We start from the raw sequence: 24,592 nt of genomic DNA on the forward strand, positions 1-24,592 counted from the left end.
TAGCTGATGAACAACGTATTCAACCTCCAAGTACTGAAAATTAATTCTGAATTATTTAGGAATCTATACATTAATACGTGAAGCAAAAACTTTGTACCCTTTTTACGTAAATTGCGCGGACGGAGGAGTATGAAATTTCTTACACTTATAGAGAATATAGAGGAGTGCACAATGCTAATTTTTTTTTAAATAATGCATAAAAGATACTTTAAATCAATAAAGAAAACATTACACACACTACCATGTATTTGACACAACACATACATAAAAATATACTCTTTGTTTACTGTCAATTAGAAAACTTTTGTTATTGCTTAAAGTCTGTGATCGAATTGAAAATAGATTAATAATTGTTTGTCTTTAATATTATTGATCTATATTGCAGTTTTGGCGAATACTGTGATTATATTATCGAAATATAATAGTGTTTGACAATATAACCATAATAATGTTTAAACTTATAACTTCAATTAATTATAGTCGAATCTCAACTACAGCGGGGCCGCTCGTTTTAAAAAATTTACATTTCGAATTATGATTATAACTGAAAGTTTATTACAATACTGATCAGTGAAACATACCATATTAGGCCAAGTGTCAATATATTACCGAAAACCACGTTCACTAAACTTAGCTATTGTTCAGTATAGCAATGCACAAAAATCTTAGTCAATGATTTAAATTATTATTTACGTATACAATAAAGATTGCGTATGTTTTGTATGGTGACGTCCATTCTACTAATCCTTCACTACTTTATTTGATCGAGTTTCGTTATTTAATAGATGTTGGTATGAAAAGGATCCCCACAGTGAAACATTTATGGCGACTGCTACCGTTTGAAATCGTGTTATTTTAAAACAAAATTGAACGAATAATGTTTGACGGTTGTAAAATAGAGGGCTTAAAAAATAACCCGATTATTATCGTAAAGTTGCGTTTTAGTCTTATTAAACCGCTATAAGGATGATAACAAGTTAACTACATCTATATATGTATATCCAAAATGATATCGTTTTGTGAGTTTAACTTCTACAACTTTTGCGCGTTATTTAAAAAAAAATTATCACAATATGATGATATGATGATCTAATCTTCTTCTTCTTCTTAGCATTTTCTCGGTAGGCTTTCCTGCTTAAACTCCTCTACTTTGCCAGGTCTTCAGCTTCCTTCTGTATCTGGTTATTTATTATATTATATTCTAATATAACAGCTTAATAAACTACCAGTTGGCCCAGTTGCTCTCACTCAAAACGTGCTTCGTGCTGAAGTTTATGTCGCAAGTATTCAGTGTAACTTTTTTTTTACCTACCCATATGCTGATAGCCTTGAGAGGCTATTTCAGCTTCTCCTTGACATGTAGGTGAGCTCGCGGGGCTCAAGCCGGAGTATTGCTAACACTGGCCCTAGCAAGGGCAGAGCTTCGCAGAATCTACCACCGGATCGGAAACGCGACCCATTGAGAAGATCCGGTGAGAAACTCAGTGCGCTGTGCCTGTGTCTATGGGGTAATTTACTCGTGGAGCCTTTCGTCTCAAGCGTCGGGTTCGGTGAGGCCGGTGACCGGCACTGTAACTACTGCATTTAGCTTTCTGTAAAAAAAAACAAAGGCATATGGGAGTCAAGTTACCAATAAAAACACGGATTGCATAAAGAACTGGATGCACATGCGACTTATAATATTTGATAAGATTTGACAAAATCCAAATACCTACTCGCTAAAGAAAACTAGTTGATTACACTTTGGTGCACGTGGCCATTTCAATATGTAGAATATGCCCTAACTTGATAGAGAACATGGTTGGCGCTTATTTAATACATAATATGTTCTTGCCGTGTTTAATACCAGACAGTTTATTATATGTTCTATCGGATATAGATTAATTCTTTCAGATAGGAAATGCAGTAAAGAAAACATGTCACAAACAAGCATACAGTTGAACTTATTCTTACAATGAATATATAAAAATACCAGAGAATAAAATATTATCTCATGCCTTTATGCGTGTAATAATTAATATCAACTAATTAGGTCACTCCAATGTGCATGTATTTCTCGACATAATATGATATACTACAAATTTATTAATCAGCACTAAATTGAATTGAAACCATATTCCGCATGGTATACTGTTTCAAACAACAGAAGTTTCATAGGAAAAATATTCGTTACTTGCCGGTAAATAGGTCCAATGATATGCTTCGAGTAGTTTCATCCCTGTTTTAGGGGGAACCCGCCCTACTCGCCTTCGGATGAGATATCGCCCGCGGCGATAATATTGTCGAACGTCCCCGTGTCTTACTGACTTATAGGTACTTATTGATTTCTAATATTGACCATTTTACGCTACGTGGAATAGGTGGACATTGAGATGTGAAATATACAGTATTAGATATAGAAGTCGAATTATTAATTAGATTATGTAAAGTTCACATGCGTGCAGACTTATAGTAGGCGTATTTAGCGGTAGGCAGCGGCTTGGCTCTGCCCCTGGCATTGCTGAAGTCCATGGGCGACGGTAACCACTCACCATCAGGTGGGCCGTATGCTCGTCTGCCTACAAGGGCAATAAAAAAAATTTAAAAAAAGGCTCTACCAGTTGATTTGCATAAATTTAAATTTTGTTGCTGTGTGCCCTGTGTGCCAACATCGTGAAAGTGTTTCCTGAACAATACTAGCATTCATTATGAAAGCTTTCAATACATGCCAATGTTTTTATTAAAATATGTAAATTCATATCGACGCTTGAAAAGCAAACGTGACTAAGCGACAATAACTGCTTTGTACATATGTGATCGGAAATAACCATATTCGATGCACAAAAAATATATATTTCTAAGTCTATTAAAATCATTTCAATCCTACAGCTACTAGCTAGATTCTACTACAGCTAGATTCGTTAAAATATTTTTTTTTTTCTTTAGGTATTTCAACTTTAAATTAGTCTACTGTAAAGTTCACGCATTGTGCTTAGTCACGTTTGCCTTTCAAGCGTCGATATTGTAAAATATGTAAGTATTATTTTACATCTAATTCTACTGATCAATTTCTCCAACACTTATTGTTTACTTTCTTACCTAAGCACGAAAAGGTACAGTAGTACTACAGTAACCTATACAAATTCTTAAATAGAACTATGCCTAATAATTATAGGCATAGTCGTAAACTATGTTGATTTGGAGAAAAAAATCGAGATATGCAAAAGGAAAAAATTTTTTTTTTTATTGCTTAGATATGTGGACGAGCTCACAGCCCACCTGGTATTAAGTGGTTACTGGAGCCCATAGACATCTACAACGTAAATGCGCCACACATCTTGAGATATAGTTCTAAGGTCTCAGTATAGTCACAACGGCTGCCCCACCCTTCAAACCGAAACGCATTACTGCTTCACGGCAGAAATAGGCGGGGCGGTGGTACCTACCCGTGCGGACTCACAAGAGGTCCTACCACCAGTAATGTGTAGTAATCTTTTCATAAATCGTCAGTCGCTTCAGAAAATAAAGCTAAAATGAATATGTCATTTTGTTTAAATAATACATACATCGGACGGTTAAATACAAAATTTATAAATAACGTACGCTCACGAAAAGTCAAATAAACCGAATCACTCGAACGTTGAGCAAAACATCCAAATTAGGCGCGAAAACGTTCACGAAAGCCGCGCGCAAAAACCTCGTTAGCCGCCGCCATATTTGTTCTGCGACAGCGAGGGGCGCGCCCTCTATATACACAATTACAAACATTCAGTACCATCGCAAAAAAAAACACTAACCTTTATACCATCGGATTAAATGTCATTTTTGTATGTCAATCTAGAATATGGGCGGTAAATGGATATTGTTTAGGGTGTATGTAGACGTGACAGGGGTGTGGGCAACACCCCCGGTGTCACGTTGAGCGTCGCAATAGCTCGTATGTGAAACGGATATGCAATGCGATACCTGACGAAACTGATCCGATATAGTTGGTCGTTTCTCAATTCCTTGGAATTAAAAACTAAACGTAATTGTGCAATAAACTTTTTTTCTTGGAAATCGTAAATCGTTATGGAAATAAGAAAATTGAAGACGAGAGCTGTAATCTGTAATTCTTTTAATATATGTTACTATGGCGCAGATATAGTGACTTCAAGTAAAAGCAATTATTTAGCGGGTACGGGTTTTGTTAGTGCAAGAAAATATCCCAATGAAAATATCTGAGGCGCGCATTACACGGCAATTATCAATAGAATCTTAGTGATATTATTACACACTCAAGCTGAGACATACGCAGTTATAGACTACATTTTACACACGCGCTTTTCAACGACAAAATGGAAAGAAAATTATCTAACATATTATAATATATTATATTCAATATTCATTTAGGGTAAGCTTTGTTATACACCAATATCAAATCAAAACAAACACAAACACACAAAGACCATAATGGGCGGCCTTACCGCTGGAAGCGATCTCGACCACACATCAGGTGAACAAGACTCAACTAAGAAAAATAATTAATAACGTAGTATATATTCTAAGGAAAAAAGACGCAATAGGAAAAATGTTGAACTGATATTTCATGTAGATCTACTTATAGTCTGAAATACACTAAACACCTGCAACAAAATACTGACTATCCACTTTCACTTATGATACAAAGCTTGGTACCATCACTCAAAAAATCATTATTGATAGCTAGTTGAATCAGGATGACGAAAAAATTCTTCAACTCCAGTCATCACATTTGGTAAGTAGCCAAAAACAACAACCGCTAAGGTCTCATTTTAGAAATCACAGTCTCGTCATATCGATAATTTTGCTCATCATTATCTCGTCGCCGCTAATTATTCGCTGCTAAACAAAAGAATTCACAATCGATTCTCAGAATGGGATGTAAATCGCATCGATACACATTCAATGGTCCGAAGATAGAATTTTCCCCTGGGATATGTATCTGTACACGGTTATACGAAATATAATGATTGAATTTTCGACAAAATATTTTGACGAATAATACGCGAATACTAACTACGATATTGTTTATACACCAGTAAAATAGTAACGCGGCATAATATTTGTATAAATCTGTAATTTCAGTCAAATAATTTTCATCAACCGTTTTGTAGAGTAAGTGATAGTAATGGGCTAAAAATAATGGCTCTGTTTTACCTCTACCGTATAATCCAAAAAATATTTATCTATCCTGTGACATTTAAAAATATCGGTTACCATATTATTTAGGATCGCGATATTTCGAGTAGAGTAAGGTACGCTTTTTCGGATACAAGAGCAGTAGATAAAATTTCGATCCATTTAGTCAAAGTATACCTATAACAATTCAATCAATTTACTACAAACAGAAATGATTCCTTACAAAATACATTCATATGTTATAGGAGATTAAAATTACAATTAAGCTGATGGCCAAAAATGACTAATTAAATCGTAAATTTTAATTCTACTAAAATATCTTATTTAATATTTAGAACTTTTTTAATATCATACTTATATGTAAGCATAGTGTGGTGAACATCATCGGGGAATCTGTATCGATTGCGATCAGACCCTCCGCCCTCAGAGGGATAGACGACTTAAGGTTTGACTGGCAGCTAAACAAAAAAACCCTACTGCAAGATTACAAATAAAATTGTAACTATATGAAGTATATAGTAGAGATTGCATTGAATTATATGTCTTTTATTGCTATATATACTTTATCCACAAACCGGGAGGAGTGGCGATTGCTCGGCACATAACATCTGCCCACAGCAATGATGCTGGTTGACGACCACGACCGCTCTGACAAGAGTGATACAACAAAGGAAAAAATTGCTTAAATGAAGATTTATTCTACGCTTAAATATAGATATACCTATTCTACGCTTTTTACTTGCGTCCTTAGTAGATACGAGCACGCGGCCCACCGCCTGATAGTGAGCACTCAGGGGAGCAAGCCGCTGTCTATCGCTGAAGTCTTATCTTCAAACGTCGTTTGAAGAAGGACATGTTATAGCACTTAAGAAACAACGTAGATTCCTCCACGAGATCCTACCAAGGCCGGATGTTACGAAAGAAATCTTAAAATGCACTAAATTAAATCGATTCTAGTAAATATGGATGAATTCTGCTTCGATGGCAGGCAGTGCCATGGTAAAATTGTGAGAACAGGATCATCCTCATCCCCTCGGGGGACTTTTCGAACTGAAAACCTGTGTTGATACGGCATCCATAGATTTATTTTTCTTTCTGGCTGAGCCTTTGATCGCCCACCTGTCCTGGTGAAACTGGAAAGGCCTCCGCTCCAAGCCACCAGCAATACCTACTTAAATCATAAAAAAAAAAGATTAATTTTAATTCCTTACAATATTATTGGGGAAATATAGAGATTGTAAGAGACGGAATCTACGGATTATATACGTTAAGGTATGCCTTAATGTATATTCGTTAGGTACAAATCGGTGTTGACACCAAATCACTACATAGTATAAAACAGTCGCTTTCTCTGTCCCTATATCTGTCTGTCCCTATGTATGCTTAAATCTTTAAAATTACGAAACGGATTTTGAGGCGTTTTTTTTTTTTAATAGATAAAGTGATTGAAGAGGAAGGTTTATATGTATAATAACATCCTTTAAATAGTGGAGAAATCAATAATAAATTAAAGCTTCCGAAGCGAAGCGAGGGCGGGTCGCAAGTCTTTAATAAAGCACACGTTCTAATAATTTCAATGAGCGCTGTCCCTTATCCGAGAGGGACGAATTAATTCTCGCAATTAATGTACGGCTCGTGGCAGTGAATCCCCACTAGGAATTCGATTATTGTTGCCTCCGATTGAGCTTTGTGCAAGCGAACGTTGGTTATATGCTATTTAAACGTGCACGCGTTCAATTGACTCGCAATCAATTCGCATGTCATCAATTTATTAGTTTTGTCCATGGAATAAAATAATAATAAAATTGTGTTAAACCACTACCAAATTGTTTTTATACTTCGCAACCTAATGTCTCGTGATGGATTGCGATTAACAGCTTTGGGTTTCGTTTTCACTTGACACCTAGTAGTTCTGAGAGGTCGTTTGCTCAAATAGCGTAGACAGGTCTAAGAATAAATTTACCTCATGGTGAACGTGATTACTTAACTTAGTCAGATCAAAAACCTGGTTAAATCATATTATTAAAAAATAACTTGTACTATTGGTCCATTGAAAGAAATATGCTATATCTTTTTCAACCCTTTTTCATACAATACCTATACCGGAAAAAAGCAGGTCAACGCTATATCATCGAACCGGAGCGAATCAAACACAAGGTTACTTCATGAATCAGGCAGAATTGGGCCCACGACACATTACATGGTCATTAGTATTGTATAATAATGGTAAAGATATCTCAAAAAATGAAACATTTAAAACGGTGGAATTAAGTAAATCGTATGCAAGACAACTCGGGAAGCCAGCCTGAGTTGCATGAGTCCACTGATTTTCCGTTCACAAGAATTGATCCATCGCCACAATAATTCTTAGGTACCTCTTGGCACGAGTTTTCATATTTAACTATACATACTGTAATGCATTTATTAACAAACTATTTGCCGAATCCAAAATGCCAAACCGTTCGCCCAAACTCTAACTACGAATAAGCAATGCAGCTATCCAAAACAACCGAAAAACTTTTTTATTTGTCCTTGCAGGCAGATAAGCTTACTGCTCGTCTTATTTGACGGTGAGTAGTTGTCGTTGCTCAGACGTCAGCAATACCAGGGACAGAGCCAAGCCGCTGCCTAACGTTAATCTTATATCAGAGTACTATATTATTTTGGCTACTTGGATGAAACAAAACCATGTACTGACTTGAGTCTCAGATCTTTTTCTGTCAATTTGAAATCAAAATACAAAAAATCAACAAAATATTTTTTTTTTTTATTGCTTAGATGTGTGGACGAGCTCACAGCCCACCTGGTGTTCAGTGGTTACTGGAGCCCATAGACATCCACAACGTAAAAAAGGTGGGTACCTTGAGATATAAGTTCTAAGGTCTCACGTATAGTTACAACGGCTGCCCCACCCTTCAAACCGAAACGCATTACTGCTTCACGGCAGAAATAGGCAGGGTGGTGGTACCCACCCGCGCGAAATCACAAGAGGTCCTACCACCAGTAAAAGTTTTTTTCTAATTTTCATTTGAATTGACCTCTAGTTAAAAGTCAGCGTGTACTGAGTTTTTAAAACTACATTTAAAACACTAGAGCATCGTCGAACAAGGCCGTGGCTGCGTACAGAAGCGACGCTGGAGCGACAGAGCCGAGTGGTCGCTAATTGCCACTTGAGCACCAATTACGGCGACGATACGACGAAACAGGGCTGCCAACCTTGTATTTAATTGAACGATTCAGTTTTCGGTTGGTATTTTAACGTACCTTATGTAAATATTATTTAACACTAAACATACCATAACGGGTCAAATGACCCATTTTGTACTTTGCATTGAAAATGCACGTATCATCTTATTGATTTTGCAAATTTGACTTCATGACTTTTTCTTGCCAATTAATCTACATTATTATACTTTTTTTTGTTTATTTGAGTAATACTTGTATACCGCTATCTACCCGTTATGGTAGCAAAAGGTACCAGTAAGTGTTGGTATGATTAGTGTTAGTTATCACGTCGGGCAGGTCACCCTACGTGGCACACTAAAGTAATCATGTCGATTCCTGTTACTAAGCGCCTGGACTGCCTAACTTTGTCGTCTTTTGTTTGTCCCACAAACAAATAAATCTATTCTGGATCAGCTTCGCATCCGAGTCAGGCTCTCACCAATCTGTTACCAGAGGATCCTCAGCTACTTCGGTCACATTGCCCGTCGACAGTCAGATAACTTGGACAAAGTGATTGTGACGGACAAAGTAGAAGGAAAGAGACCCCGCGGCCGATCACCTAGCCGCTGGTGTGATCAAATAACCGCCCTAACTGGGCCGCCAGTAGCAACCGCCATTCTAGAAGCTGAGGACCGGACGAGGTGGAAATAGCTCACGAGACAGGTCACGGTCAAGTTTCAGGGACACGACCTTCATTAATGAAGAAAGCGACAAAGAAGAGTTGGTCCCAGAATCTACCAGATATTCCGGCGCCTTAGTGACGTCTTAACCAGTCTCCTTCTAGATGCAGAAGGGCTCATGGTTCATCTTAACATCAGCTGTTTGAAGAACCATGAGCCATCTACGCGGCAGAAATAATTTTCCGTGCGGGCTACCATGTAAATTACAATTATTCATTAAGTGTTACAATAACAGCATCTTTATCTGACCGTTAGAACAGAGACATAGATAACAGAATTAATGATACGCTACAGAGACAAGATACATAGTGTCTCGAAATTCAGAATAAAACTGAAGGCTATATGCGAGTTTATTTTTCTTGTTACTAGTATATCTAAAACATCTTTATAAACTATTGTTTATAGAAAACTAGGTATGTCCTTCTTATTTTTTTCATTTGCTTTCTGTATGGTATTTCATTTTATACCAAACACTTCGACCCCTAGGTACATCTACGTATATATTATGTAAAATCTAATACAAAGAATACATACATAATTATAAATTTCATGTTAGAATTTTCTACCTATTTCTGCCGTGAAGCAGTAATGCGTTTCGGTTTGAAGGGTGGGGCAGCCGTTGTAACTACATATACTGAGACCTTAGAACTCATATCTCAAGGTGGACGGCAGCATTTACGTTGTAGATGTCTATGGGCTCCGGTAACCACTTAACACCAGGTAGGCTGTAAGCTTGCTCAGCCATCTATGCAATAAAAATAAAAAATAGAATTATGTAATCAACATTTGCAGTTTTAAGCCATAGAGGTATAAGACGATGCCGTGTTGGTAAAGTAGTCCGTCTTATAGCTCCATCAATATTATATTATACTAGCTGACCCGGCAGACTTCGTAGTGCCTCAATCGATAAATAAAAGACCTAAACTTTTGTATAAACAAACTTCAAACGGAGGACACATCAAAGGAAAAAGAAAATTGTTATTTTTATTTAATTCCGAGCATTTTCATATTTATCTACCTTTTAAACCTTCTCTGGACTTCCACAAATAATTTACGACCAAAATCAGCCAAATCGGTCCAGCCGTTCTCGAGTTTTAGCGAGACTAACGAACAGCAATAATTTTTTATATATATATAAAAAAATATAGAATAAATAAGAAAAATAGTTACATGAAAACCCTAAATATTGCCTCTGGGCTTGACTTTAGTATTCTCGACTTATTTTGTTTATAGCAAGTTCCGGAAATTGGACGAAGTGACATTTCCAACAGAGTCTACTGTGCACCAGCATTTTATGTAGTAGGTACTTTACCGAGTGCATTTTCCATAATGAAAATCAAAATGTGTTTAGTTTTGTTTCACTTTAACAAAGAAAGTTTTATTATGAAATATCTCGTTTATTTCTTTATTTAACGTTGAAAATCCAACATGAATTTATAATACTTTAATCAGGCTTTAAAAATTTAAAACTTTTTACTGGTGGTAGGACCTCTTGTGAGTCCGCTCGGGTATGTACCACCACCCTGCCTATTTCTACCGTGAAGCAGTAACGCTTTTCGGATTGAAGGGTGGGGCAGCCGTTGTAACTATACTGGGATCTTAGAACTTCTCAAGGTGGGTGGGGCATTTACGTCGTAGATGCCTATGGGCTCCAGTAACCACTTTGCACCAGAGGGGCTGTGAGCTCGTCCACCCATCTAAGCAATTAAAAAAAAAAAAAAACATGCTGTTGTCGTGTCCTAAATTAGATCACGTAATTGTATAACCATGTGGTTAAACTAAAATATATGTAAATATGACAGAAACGATTACATAATGATGATATCTAATTAAAACTATGCTTAGGCAATTCATAAGGCTGGTGACAGAACGAAGGTATTGAAAGCTGGTTGGGTTTAAACTGTCCCGTTTGTCCAAAACACCAATTGCCTGTAAACACTTGTTTATTCTAATATTCAACAATGTGCCTTTAAAAAGATTGTTACTAAATTATTTTAATATTCTATATACATTATTATATTATATTTTAAACCAGTTTAGAAGACAGAACCCTAACAAAATAGGGTGTTTTAGATTTGCTCTCAAGAAAATTAAACTGGAATTCATTTGGATGTACTCTAAAATTTACATTCTCGGAGACTCGTGTTTTTATCGAATCGTGGTCTTAGTTATTCTAAAGTTCAGAGTTAGTTGATAAATTCTGTGCAACAACATAATACTAGTGGAACTCGACTGCAATTTTGTAATAAATCTAGAATCATTCATATTGAGTAATATAGAAGTAATGCATAAAGAGGAAATCATATAGGTAGGTATTACTTGTTTAAAATGTAAAATCATCTCAAAGCTTTAAATGGTGACACTTTATGTTCCGTTAACCTTAAGGACTTAACCCCAGTCAGGATTGAACCATGTCATTATCTATAGGTACATATAAATAAAATTAGAGTGTCTGTTTGTAATATTGAAATAACCGCTTTTTACTACATGCATATGAATATATATACTGTACATACACCAGAATAGCCTTTTTTACAATTATTGTCTGTCTGTCTGTTTGTTCCGGCTAATCTCTGGAACGGCTGGTCCGATTTTGATGAGACTTTCACTAATAGGTAGCTTATGATATAAGGAGTAACTTAGGCTACTTTTTTTAGACAAGCTTCGCCCCGCGGCGTCACCCGCAGTTATTGTCGTACCGCGCGCAACATCGCGGGACTCGCCTATCAATAATAAAATTTAATGTTTCCGAAGCGAAGCGAGGGCGGGTCGCTAGTGAAACATAAAACCGCCATCAGAATAAAATTTAGAGAAGAGTTTTCGTGACGGTGTTGTTCACCGTAGAAGAGTTCCAGGGTGTCCATATAGGCTATGCTTATCGTAAAAATTCATTATACCTGAAACTCACCTAAAGTGTGAAAATTAAATTCCGTAAGATCAGAGGTAGGGGCTATCTAATCTATCTTCCAAAATTATACCTAAGCATTGCAAGCTAAATAAAACCCTGAACAAAATAAATAACGAACATTTGCATAAAAACTTGACAACCCACCTTGTAGAAAAACTTCACTAACTAAAGTGCCTACGTAATATACGAGAAATGACGTCATTCAAATGCGTATGCAAAAAAACATCCATCAACCCCTTTCACTTATGTTCCTGTACATAAGTCGAACGAAGTAAAATGACGCGAACGAGGTACTACACGACCGGAGTCGAGTGCCTCTGCCGTCTTTTATATATACTTGTCAATTGATTCGCATATATTGTATGGGGAGTTAAGTGGGAAAGTCTACGGTGGAAATGTTGGCGCGCGCTTAAATATTTTTTTCCAAATAAACAACGGTTGTTCGGGACTGATTTTTTTAAATATATGTGCGTCTTACTGGGCCACTCAGATGGACGGAAGACCTTGCAGACCATCCGACGTTAAGTCGTCGTGGCCTAAAGGATAACACGTCCGGTGCGTTCGTGTTGAGCGATGCTCCGGTGTTCAAATCTCAGGCGGGTACCAATTTTTCTAATGAATTACGTACTCAACAAATGTTCATGATTGACTTCCACGGTGAAGGAATAACATCTATACTAATATTATAAAGAGGAAAGATTTGTTTGTTTGTTTGTTTCGAATAGGCTCCGAAACTACTGGACCGATTTGAAAAATTCTTTTTCCATTAGAAGCCGACATTGTACCTGATGAACATAGGCTACTTTTTTTTAAATTTTTTTTATTTTATTTTTTTGGTTTCATGTGTGTTTTAATGTTTCCGAAGCGAAGCGAGGGCGGGTCGCTAGTCGTGTAATAAAAATCAAACCCGCAAAATTATAATTTGCGTAATTACTGGTGGTAGGACATCTTTATGCGTTCTTCATACTCTAACTACTATAACTATTACGATTTTGATGTCTTAAATGAGAAATTCGCTTCCAATAAAATAAAATAAAAAAAAAAACAGAAACAAATAAAATTCACACTTTCATCTAAATAAATAAAAGCTAAAGATCTGAGCACAAGTATGTACCTACATCATAAATAAACCAGAACTCGCTCGCAAAATATTAAATGATGATATAGATCCTTCATGAATAAGAGATGCGGCAGTCCGTCTACCCTCCCATTTACGTAGGTATCATTACTAGCCTCTTGTGCGTAATTAATCGTAAGGGCTGTCCGAAGCCGACAAGGCCCTGCTTTATTAAATTTTAGCGCTTGCTGAGCCGCCCGCTCCCTCCCCTCCCCTAGCACCCTCCGCAATGAATAGACCCATCGCTTTTACTATTCACGGCGGCTCGGTGGATTAGCGAGATGAATTTCCTGATCCCCGGGGGTTCAAATGGTGCGTGCGCCCCCCGTATCGGTGCGGATTTGGTGCGATTGAGTTTCGATTAAATCAACGTTTCACAACTCCGTATTTTGAGCGTCCCTAAACTGAAATTTGTAGAATTATAATTGCCATCGTCGCCGCGGAATATCCATCAAGCTATGCAATATCCAAAATACTACCTGTGTAGTTTTAATATGCTATCATAAAATAAGTATTTAAAAATATATATATTTATCTATATATGTATATATAAAAGAAAGTCGTGTTAGTTACACTATTTATAACTCAAGAACGGCTGAACTGATTTGGCAGAAAATTGGTGAGGAGGTAGCTTAGAACCAGGAGAAGGACATAGGATACTTTTTATCACGTTCCCGTGAGACCTGACATAAAATGTGGTATAACAAAACGCAACTGATATGGAATAACAAAATGCAACTGACACCTAAACGTAATGTAGGCTGTGGTTAACTGAAAAAAAATTGACCTGGATAAAATCTAAAGTCTGCCCATTTAGGTACCTATTGCCTCTAAGGCGGAACAAAGTTCGCCAGGTCACCTAGTAATATTATAAAGCTGAAGAGTTTGTTTGTTTGAACGCGCTAATGTCAGAAACTACTAGTCGGATTTAAATAAATATTTCAGTGTTAGATAGCCCATTTATTGAGGAAGGCTATAGGCTATGTAACATCACGGTAAGACCAATACAAACGGAGCACCAATAAAGAATGTTTCAAAATCGGGGCTAATTTTCTTTCTACGTAAATGAAGTCGCAGGTAAAATTTAGCGTTATGCCAAAGTAACTATTCCACGCTGACGAAATCGCGGGCAAAGCTAGTATATATTATAATATGTATTTCAGTAACGTTAATGCTCCGTATTTATTTGATTTCGTACAGTTTGTTCAATTTCATAACGAATTTCATATTAAATTTTGAAATGTATTGTACACGTGCTATCCCTTCATTCGTTTGCAAATCAATGATGCAATATAAATCAAGATAGGCGCAGAGCCCGATAACTATCTGTGCGCTTATGTGCGCAACACATGGCCAATTCACACATAAGCCCGCGGGTGTAATATTTTTCACCCCTAGTGCTGCGCCCAACAAAAACAAACCGGTTGGGCGAAGCCGTAGCTCGCAGCGAGATTTTCGCCCCTTTGTCCGCACACAATACATGTTCGTTATGTTTTTTTTTTTTTTAATAAACCGGCTCGATAAAGCACAGGATCGATGGCCGCCGGCGACGAGCCCCCGAATCACACAGTTAATTATTGACACATCCGTTTTTTATTCAGCTCGCCCGGCCCCAAAGCGCCATTGTGGTTGCCTAATATTATTCCTTTTGTACTACTGAAACTGACTATTTCCTTACCTTTGTACCGGATTCGATATCGGGAGGTGGCCTTTTGTTCTGATGTGATGATTGTTCTCAAATTATCGGTTATCAATTTCTCTCTTTGAAGCGACCTAATTGTGTATTACGCGGATATTCCTACGATTTACAGGAAGTCTGTTCTTTATTTTTATTGTAGGCACAGGCCGCATGTTGGTAACTGCTTACAGAAGCACATAGACATCTCAAATAGAATAGCGATATTCACCTAAAAATATAGGGTCGAAGTCTCAATTGTTTTGTGTGATTGTTTTTCACCTTTGAAACCTTACTAGTTTGTGGAAAAATAGGTGCTATTTTGATACCTGGTAGGTACCGCAATGCAAGCTTACAATACAGCCTACCTTAATATTAAGATTAATTAAGTTATTCATATTTCAAATTGTATTTTATTACCAAAAATTAATACTATATAATACATATTTCCACTTTTCTAAGAACGGAATGTTTTTAATAGGTACCAATTTTAAACGTATCGTTACAATAGAACTTATTCTAATGAAGGAAGTAAATAAATTGGCCGACAAAAATTAATTATTCTTACAAATCCGTCTAAAAAAAATTATTTGTCGTGAATTTAGGACATTAATGTACTTGCTTTAAAAAACATAATTTTTTTTTTCGAACTGCGGTGCTCAAAATAAAATTGTTCATTTTGAATATAATAATATGTATGTTCTTTGAATACTCACTTCAAGAAGAAGAAAATATTATCTTCGGATTTTCACCAATCGAATTACGGAATCGTGCTCAAAACATAATAATATCGTGTCAACAACCTTTTAGCTTTAAACTACGACCTTCCATTCTCGATTATAATTATGTATTCGTGACGCCAATATTTTTGCAAACACAAACAACTTTTGTACGTTCATGAACTCTGTTCAATAATATGTTACCATGCTATAGTCTCAAAAATAAAACAGAAAGAAAACTCGTTTTTAATCAGCTATAGATTTTATTGTCGCGATGAATAATTGAATAATTTTTGTGGTAATGACTCGCGCAAGGCACCGCGATGTCCCTAATGCTCTCCATCTTGATAAAGGGTTGGTATCGCGGTCGACACGACAAGCCGATCGTTTTCCGATAACTCGCTTCTGTCACGGAAACTGAGGATTCGAAAAAAGAACCATTTAAAAAAACCACGTCGTTCTGTATTTTATGATGTTTTGCGTAAAAGTCGGGAAATGTTTTATAGTGGGCCCGACAATTCGAAGTCACCTTGGATGTCATTAAGCGGGTAGTTTATGTTCGAATAAAGTAGATCCAGTTACGGATTATCGTGATTTCGCCATAAATCAGATTATTTATTACAGATCTGTTTATACGACTTTGGGACACAACCTCAAGACCTTTTGATCTAGAAACATACACATAACGCTACCCGCTGTAGCGCAAATTAAATGGATATTACGGAACCTTAAACAAGTCCTTAGATCAATTACTGCTAAAAAAATCTACAGAACCTCCCTCTGAGATGCCCAATGACCAATCTTATCAGAAGAAATGAGAGCCGTTGCAAAATTTGTAACGAAAGCACGAAGTCTAAGATGACATATAAATCATCAGTAATACATCCTTGTGCCTATGAAACTCAAAGGATCTATAGCTTAGCTATTTTGGTACATTAGGTAATTTGGACTGTTTCAAAAGTTGCTATAATAGTTTCTTATTTGATCATTCCTATTCGTACCTTCTCAATATAATAAAAAATGACTGGCTAGTAAAGTTTAGTAGGTACATATTGTTTTTTTAAAACACGCTTTTTTGACACACATCTATTCTTATGTTTTTCTTTTAAGTTTCCGTGTCAAACTTTTTTTTCAGATTTGTGTTTAGTGGCATTCTACGTATCATTCTTTTTTTTCTTCTTTTCCTTATGTATCTGACAATAACAAAAGTAGAAAATTTTTATTAACAAATGTCTTTTTTTTATTACCCTTGTAGGCATACGAGCATACGGCCCACCTGATGGTGACTGGCTACCGTCGCCCATGGACTTCAATAATGCCAGGGTCAGAACCAAGCCGTTGCCTACCGAGCTATTTTGACTTCAACAAAAATAGATCTTTCTTAATTCCAAAATTGAAATTTTCAAACAACGTAAAACAATCTTGATTATCGAAAGGATATTTCTCGTTTAATTTTATTTAGCTGACAATGATTGCTGGCGATGAGCGGCGTAAGACAAAGCTTTATGGTATCGCCCGATTTGTATGAGTATCATATTACACCGCGGCTTTGGTTTGCACGCCTTTACATTTCAGTCAAAAGGCTTTAACTTAATACCAGCCTTTGAGTTACGCCGCCATATCGAAATCACTTAGCGAAATCTCGGACTTTGGAGATAAATCGAAGGATTCTGGAATGTTCTAGTATCTTATGTATCTATAGCTATTTACTGTCTTTGCTTCGTAATGAATCACAAACAAATTACTCAGTTAGTTCCGTGGAAGTAAATGACAAATTTTATTATAGAAACTGGCAAAAAGTACTGGTTAATGGATAATAAAAAAAAAAAGAAATTTGAACCAGAGCTAAAACCAACTTACGAAAAAACGTGAAGATGTGAATCGTAATGTGTATTGTTACAAAAGAACTATCACAAGTCATCTCTATGGCAATAACGTTGAAAAAACATTAGGAAAATTGTAGGTTGTAATTAATCAAAATAAAAGTGAATGCGCTGTTGTGTTCGGCTACTTTATATATTGTCGTTGTTCCGAATAATAGGGGAATGACAAGACCTATGTAACAAATGAAAAATTCCGCCGGACTTATCCAACGAAACGTTCATTTCCTGATGGCTAATCTCGCCGAAGGGCTGCATTGTTCGTGATTTTCTCTTCGTGTATATTTTTTACGTCGTATTTTCTTCTCGGAAAAGAATAAAAATACTGAACAGCATTGTCGACGCCAACGCTCGAGCCGTGAACGCGCAAAAAGGAGCCCCTGGATGACAACGAAATGACGGGAGCGTCCGCGGGTGGCCTGGCCTCCCCACTTCCCCCTCGTGTAAAAATGTCGCCCGGGGATGGGCAGCGTGCCTGCGACAAGACGGCATTTTTACACAACGCCGCCGAACCGACAAATCCTATACTCCTGTGCCTGAACGTCACAAAATAGACCGTAAACGTATTGAACTTAGATTTAAATTATAAAACAGGCTAGCAGGTTGACTTTTGAAACTAAAGCTTGCGATCAATCGATAAGTATATACATATGAAAGCTGCGAGATAAGGGTAATAAATGCATAGTTTTCATAGTTCTTTATAAACAGTAAAGAACGTAAATCGATTAAAAATGCTTTTGTATTATTAAAGCTCCTCTTTCTCTTCCTGTTGTCCTCCAAACGTTATCTATACTATCTATACTAATATTATAAAGAGAAAAGATTTGTTTGTTTGTTTGTATTGAATAGGCTCCGAAACTACTGAACCGATTTGAAAAATTATTTCACTGCTAGCTAGGCTAGCAGCTCACAGGAAGCTACACTATTCCCGAGTGACATAGGCTATAATCTTTTTTGAAAAAAAATACGAATCCTTACTAAAACTCCAATAATGTAACCCAAGGTGTAAAAAAATTACCTAAAATATCATTTATATCGCGTGCCCTGCGAAAACTATTGATGATAGAATAAAATAAAGTATTACGACTTTGTAGAACACATTATTATTTACAAAAAGTGTCGCAACAGCATAATATGTCTAACTATTATAGTTGTTCTGCAATAAGTGCTCTTTTATTTAAAAAAATAAAACAACGTCAAATATCGTTGAAATTTTTGTTAAAGCCCGAGCGGAGCCGAAACGGGTCGCTAGTTAAAAATAAAATTGACAATAGTCACAACACAAGCTCTTAACTTGTAATTCGATTTACAATAATGCACTTATTAAAAAAAAACATCTTCAAATTAACAAACTACAAATTCACCATAACTTCTTATATCAATTTGTTGCAAACTATGATGTTACGGCTAACGTAGATTTTAACATGTCGTTGAATGATTTCCTCTGTTTCAGAACGTATAAACAAACTACAAATGGAGAGTTGTTTTGAAGAGATTTTTGAGAACAAGATGGATGACTCAGCAGGCAACGCAAACAACCGCAAACACGTTGACAATCCTTTCACCTTCGAAGTGTCCTTCGCCAAGCCCGAATACGGTAATCTTAAACAAATTCAACAATTTCAAATTCAATTCAACAGTTCATTATCACATTTTCGCAACTTATATCCCTGTCGGGTCACATTTGTTTTTATTGCTTAGATGAGTGGACGAGCTCACAGCCCATCCGGTGTGAAGTGATTACTGGAGCCCATAGACATCTACGATGTAAATGCGCCACACACCTTGAGATATAAGTTCTAAAGTCTCAAGTATAGTTACGACGGCTGCCCCACCCTTCAAACCGAAACGCATTACTACTTCACGGCAGAAATAGGCAGGGTGGTAGTAAAACACATCCATTCACCCTTATATTTTTATTTAATTTACTAAAACAGGTCATGATGAACTCGGAAGGATTATTACTGGCATCGTGTCTGTGCTAACTGTAAAGCAGATTTGGTATCATAGTTGCATAGTCATTGTATACAATGCTGTCTATATTTTGACTACAAGGTGTACGACAAGAGTTGTCACAGGATAAAGCCACAGTTTTTCCTGCTTATCTTTAAGAGGCGTAAGCTTTATCCCGCCATGTGACGTGGCTGTGTTCTGGTCGCGGAGGAGAGTGAAACCCATTAATCAACCTTATTATCATCCTTTCATACCCAAATGTAAGATCATCACAGAAACGTAACTTAGAAAAAACATGGGTAATAGAAAGTCAGTAGCTTCGCCACCGAGCACAGGGCGCCATCGGTAGAATCAACCGAATCACCAGCGCGACTAGGTTACTTCTATCCTTGACTCGGCAATAGCAATTCGTAGCGAAAAAAGAATATATCTCTCTCTTTGTCTCTTTCTCCACCGACTCTTTGCGAACGATCAATATCAGCGCCGATTTGAAGGTTCAAACAAACCTCAATCTCGTGTCTGAAATTGGGTGATATAGTGATACTTATACGCTCCAGTAACTTCTTAATAGGCTGTGGGCTCTTCTACCCACCTTGAGACATGAGGTCGAACCTCATATCCGAACACGGATGATGGGTTCACATTGTCACTCATAAACTCATTTATTGAAACGATTCGTGCTACAAATATCTACAGCGCAAGTCAAATATTCGATAGGTACCTACTACATATTACTTACTACCTATAGCAAAAACTTATATCTCAAAATGGGTGGCGCATTTACGTCTTAGATGTCTATGGGCTCCAGTGACCACTTAACACCAGGTGGGCTGTGAACTCGTCCAACCATCTAAGCAATATAAAAAAATAAAAAAACTATACGGAAACACAATCTCTACACGGGGTATTCGCCGGTCCAATGCCTCACCATATTAAAATTATCAGAACTGTCTATCAACGCACTTCTGAGTATTATCCTCAGTCTGCCCGGCCTCTTTGCATTCCCGTGTAAAATTAGAAGTATTTATTGATAATACAAATGTTTAAGCTTTTGTTATTGGTGGCGCATCTGCTCCATTGCTATATCGCACGGAAAGGGAATTCGATTTCGTGTAATAATATGTTTTTTTTTTTGTTGTTCATTGGTAGCCTTTTTCGATTATTGCGTTGCGTAAAAAAAAATTGGTGCTTTTGTGTTGTTTTAGATTCTGTTTTAGTGTTTTTTTGGAAATTCTTCTTCTCAATAGATGACACACAGAGCAAGCGATGCTAGTAAAAGTGTTAACTAATCAATGGCAACTTGGCTATCAATTAAATGTTAATTCAGTAATAGGATACTCATGTGAAGCTAGCTACTCAAGAAATGACGATTTTAGAATTTAAAAAACTAAATATTATATCCCAACGCTGATCTTGCCAAATGCTGTGACAAACGGTTTTTGATTTGTTAGAGCAACGTGAATGACTTTAGATTCCTTATATAGATTTGGAGGTAGGTTTTTTTTTATTTATTTTTTTATTTCAAAATCTTTTTTATTTTATTTAGATGGGTGGACGAGCTCACAGCCCATCTGGTGTTAAGTGGTCACTGGAGCCCATAGACATCTACAACGTAAATGCGCCACCCACCTTGAGATATAAGTTCTAAGGTCTCAGTATACATATCTCAGTTACAACGGCTGCCCCACCCTTCAAACCGAAACGCATTACTGCTTCACGGCAGAAATAGACGGGGTGGTGGTACCTACCCGTGCGGACTCACAAGAGGTCCTACCATAATTTAAATCTAAACAATAATCTTATCAAATAATTAAACGAATCCTAAAAACGATCACTAAGATATCAATAATACTTTAGTGTCGTACCTTTAATGTCGAGAAAATAATTCGTTAATTTCTAAAATATAAAAATTTAGGTTTTTCTTGATTAGCCACGGCTTTGCCTGGTTACGGTGACGAGGCGTGCCCGCTAGTTTGACTTAAATGGAGAAGGCTTCAGGGACGAGCCAATCGACACCTTTCGTGTTAACTGTAGGCGGAGTTTGACACGCGACGTGTTCATGTTTACAAACAAACACATTCTTTGTGAGATTTACGTGTGTGTGTGTGTGTGTGTTTTTTTTATTGCTTAGATGGGTGGACGAGCTCACAGCCCACCTGGTGTTAGGTGGTTACTGGAGCCCGTAGACATATACAACGTAAATGTGTCAACCACCTTGAGATATAAGTTATAAGGTCTCAAGTATAGTTACAAAGGCTGCCCCGCCCTTCAAACCGAAACGCATTACTGCTTCACGGCAGAAATAGGCAGGGTGGTGGTACCTACCCGCGCGGACTCACAAGAGGTCCTACCTCCAGTAAAACGTGTGCATTAAAGTGAGACTTTGACAATTGCGTATACAAATCTTGTATCGAAGGTTGGCAATTATTGCTCAACTGAGTGGAATGCGTCATTCATGGTCATAAGCAATGTCAAAAGCCCTTCTAATCTGAACCCACCCGTGGAAGATTTTTCAAACCTTTCTTTAGTATGGACATGTGATAACGCCACGGCAACATACGAAACAGAAAGTTGGACCCATTTCTTTAAAACGCTACCAGCTGTAGCGCAAATTTAATGGATATTACGGAATCTTAAACAAGTCCTAAGAGCACTTACTAGTACAAAAATCTACGGAGCGTCTGAGATGCCCACTGAGATGACCAATCTTATCAGAAGAAATGAGAGCCGTTGCAAAATTTGTAACGAAAGCACGAGTCTAAAGCGTATTGGAATAATGTTAATAGGCAGATACATTATCATTGTCAGTAAACGATAAAAAAAACACACTACACTGCCATCGGCGTGAACATCATTCGTTATTTATACTTGCTCACACAAACAACAGACTCATCCTTGATCTTTAAAACCCAATGAAAATACGAATGAAAACTAATATTAATAATGGTTTTATTTAGGATTAATAGGTAATAACATATTCTACGATACTTCAAAACGAGATGGTAGCGTTAAATATAACTTATTCCTCAATCTGTAAGTCGTAGCGACATATATAGAAGACCGTTTTTTTTTTTTGTATAGCTTAGGTGGATGGACGAGCTCACAGCTCACCTGGTGCTAAGTGGTTACTGGAGCCCATAGACATCTTCGACTTAAATGCGCCACCCACTTTGAGGTATAAGTTCTAAGGTCTCAAGTATAGTTACAACTGCTGCCCCACCCTTCAAACCGAAACGCATTACTGCTTCACGGCAGAAATATCTAACAACCAATTCATATACAATACGCCCTACCACCGTAGCCATGATTAGGAACTTAGTTAAAATTAGAATTAACGCTAAGCACAGACAACGCAGTTGATAATCAAATTCATAATCTCCAAACCACGTCTCCTCATTTAATGACATACATGATTAGTGCGACCTAACAATAAGTACCAAATTGATTAATAAACAATTTACTCAAATAAATTCTGTACTTTTAAACTAATAAAAAGCAATTATTTTACATCATACTAGATGAGTAAGTTTCGTTGCAAACTGTCGGCGGTGCAAGCTACGAAAGTAAACAAGAAAAAAAAAAGTGAAATCGTGACATTTCCCTGTACATTTAGGCACCTAAACCGTTTGCAAACAACATTGAGAGTAGCATGAGTAAATGAACGGAGGGGGACCGGGGGTGTCCTAAACAAAAGGTGCGATCCCCCACCCCACCGACAAATCGACCCAGCCCGTCGGGTGAATACTACGGTGACCAAACTCACAACTTGTTTGCGCTTCTATCTTCTTTTATTATTTTTTATTGCTTAGATGGGTGGACGAGCTCACAGCCCACCTGGTGTTAAGTGGTTACTGAAGCCCATAGACATCTACAACGTAAATGCGCCACCCACCTTGAGATATAAGTTCTAAGGTCTCAGTATAGTTACAAAGGCTACCCCACCCTTCGAACCGAAACGCATTACTGCTTCACAGCGGAAATAGGCGGGGTGGTGGTACCTACCCGTGCGGACTCCCAAGAGGTCCTACCACCAGTGATTACGCAAATTATAATTTTGCGGGTTTGATTTTTATTACACGATGTTATTCCTTCACCGTGGAAGTCAATCGTGAACATTTGTTGTGTCCGTATTTCATTAGAAAAATTGGTACCCGCCTGCGGGATTCGAACACCGGTGCATCGCTACACACGAATGCACCGGACGTCTTATCCTTTAGGCCACGACGACTTATAAAATATCTTCTATATATTAATACATGAAGGAAAATGTTTGTATCCCTTTTTACGAAAATTGCGCGGACGGAGGAGTATGAAGTTTTCCACACTCATAGAGAATATAGAGAAGGAGTGCAGAATCTTAATATTTTTTTTAAATTATGCCTAAAAAAACATTACACACACTACCATGTATTTGACGCACACACGCGTGCATACTATTTATTTATTGTCAAACTTTTGTTCTTGAGACGTCCGTGGTCAATTTGAGAATAGATTAAATATTGTGATTTATGAAATAGTCTTTGAAAATAGAAGCATAATAGTGTTCAAGCTTACAATTTCAATTAATTATAGTCGAATTTCGACTACTGCGGGACCACTAGTAAAATGAAAAGCCTGAAATTTACAAAATATTTGTCTGAAATTATAGTACTTACATGGAGCACATAACAAGCTATGTAAATTATTACAACAGGAATTTTAGTGTTTATCTGAGATATTACTTTATCTAATTTCGATATTACATTGATTGTGATAATTTGCGCGTTAATTAAACATAATGATTGTTAAAAAAATTTATATGCCGAAAAATGTTTAATGTTTAATTTAAATTCAATATGCAATTTCGAAAAGGGCACATCTCTGAAAATGTAAAATGTTCAGGAAATGAAAAAAACTGATTATTTTCTAAAGCAGTGTAAAATTTTAAATATTAACTTTTGAGATATATTTTAGTGTTAATTAGTAATTGAAAATTACTGGAATTATTATAAAATTGATGTAAGTAAGCCTCAAAACTACATGTATATGAAAAAACGTATTTGACAAAATAAGCGACATGTACCCTTTTCGAAATTGCATATTCAATTAATAAATGAACTTCGATCATCGTGAAATAGTGTATGCGCGTTTGTACATAGACATTTATTCTTCGAATATTTAGAGAAAATTTTCCAAAAGATAGACGAAGCATGGTCACCGTACATCCAGGGTGGTTGTGCTTTTTCGCAGCGCGTGTCACTTGTGCGGCGGGGCGCGGGCGCGGCGACCGACACTGCGGGCGTTGGGATCCGGCGTC

The 24,592-nt window shown here is 37.0% G+C and overlaps 1 protein-coding gene across 5 annotated transcripts in view; it reads left to right on the plus strand.

Moving 5' to 3' along the window:
* The window catches only part of LOC100126867 (FancJ-like protein), a 76,745-nt gene that overhangs the window by 24,264 nt on the left and 27,889 nt on the right, over positions 1-24,592 (plus strand). For all 5 annotated transcript variants that reach the window (XM_062672830.1, XM_062672832.1, XM_062672831.1 and 2 more), the window contains 1 exon segment: positions 18,797-18,940. In XM_062672830.1, the coding sequence (XP_062528814.1) occupies positions 18,797-18,940 (144 nt within the window).

The sequence above is a fragment of the Bombyx mori genome, chromosome 16 (assembly GCF_030269925.1).
Source record: "Bombyx mori chromosome 16, ASM3026992v2".
NCBI lineage: Eukaryota > Metazoa > Arthropoda > Insecta > Lepidoptera > Bombycidae > Bombyx > Bombyx mori.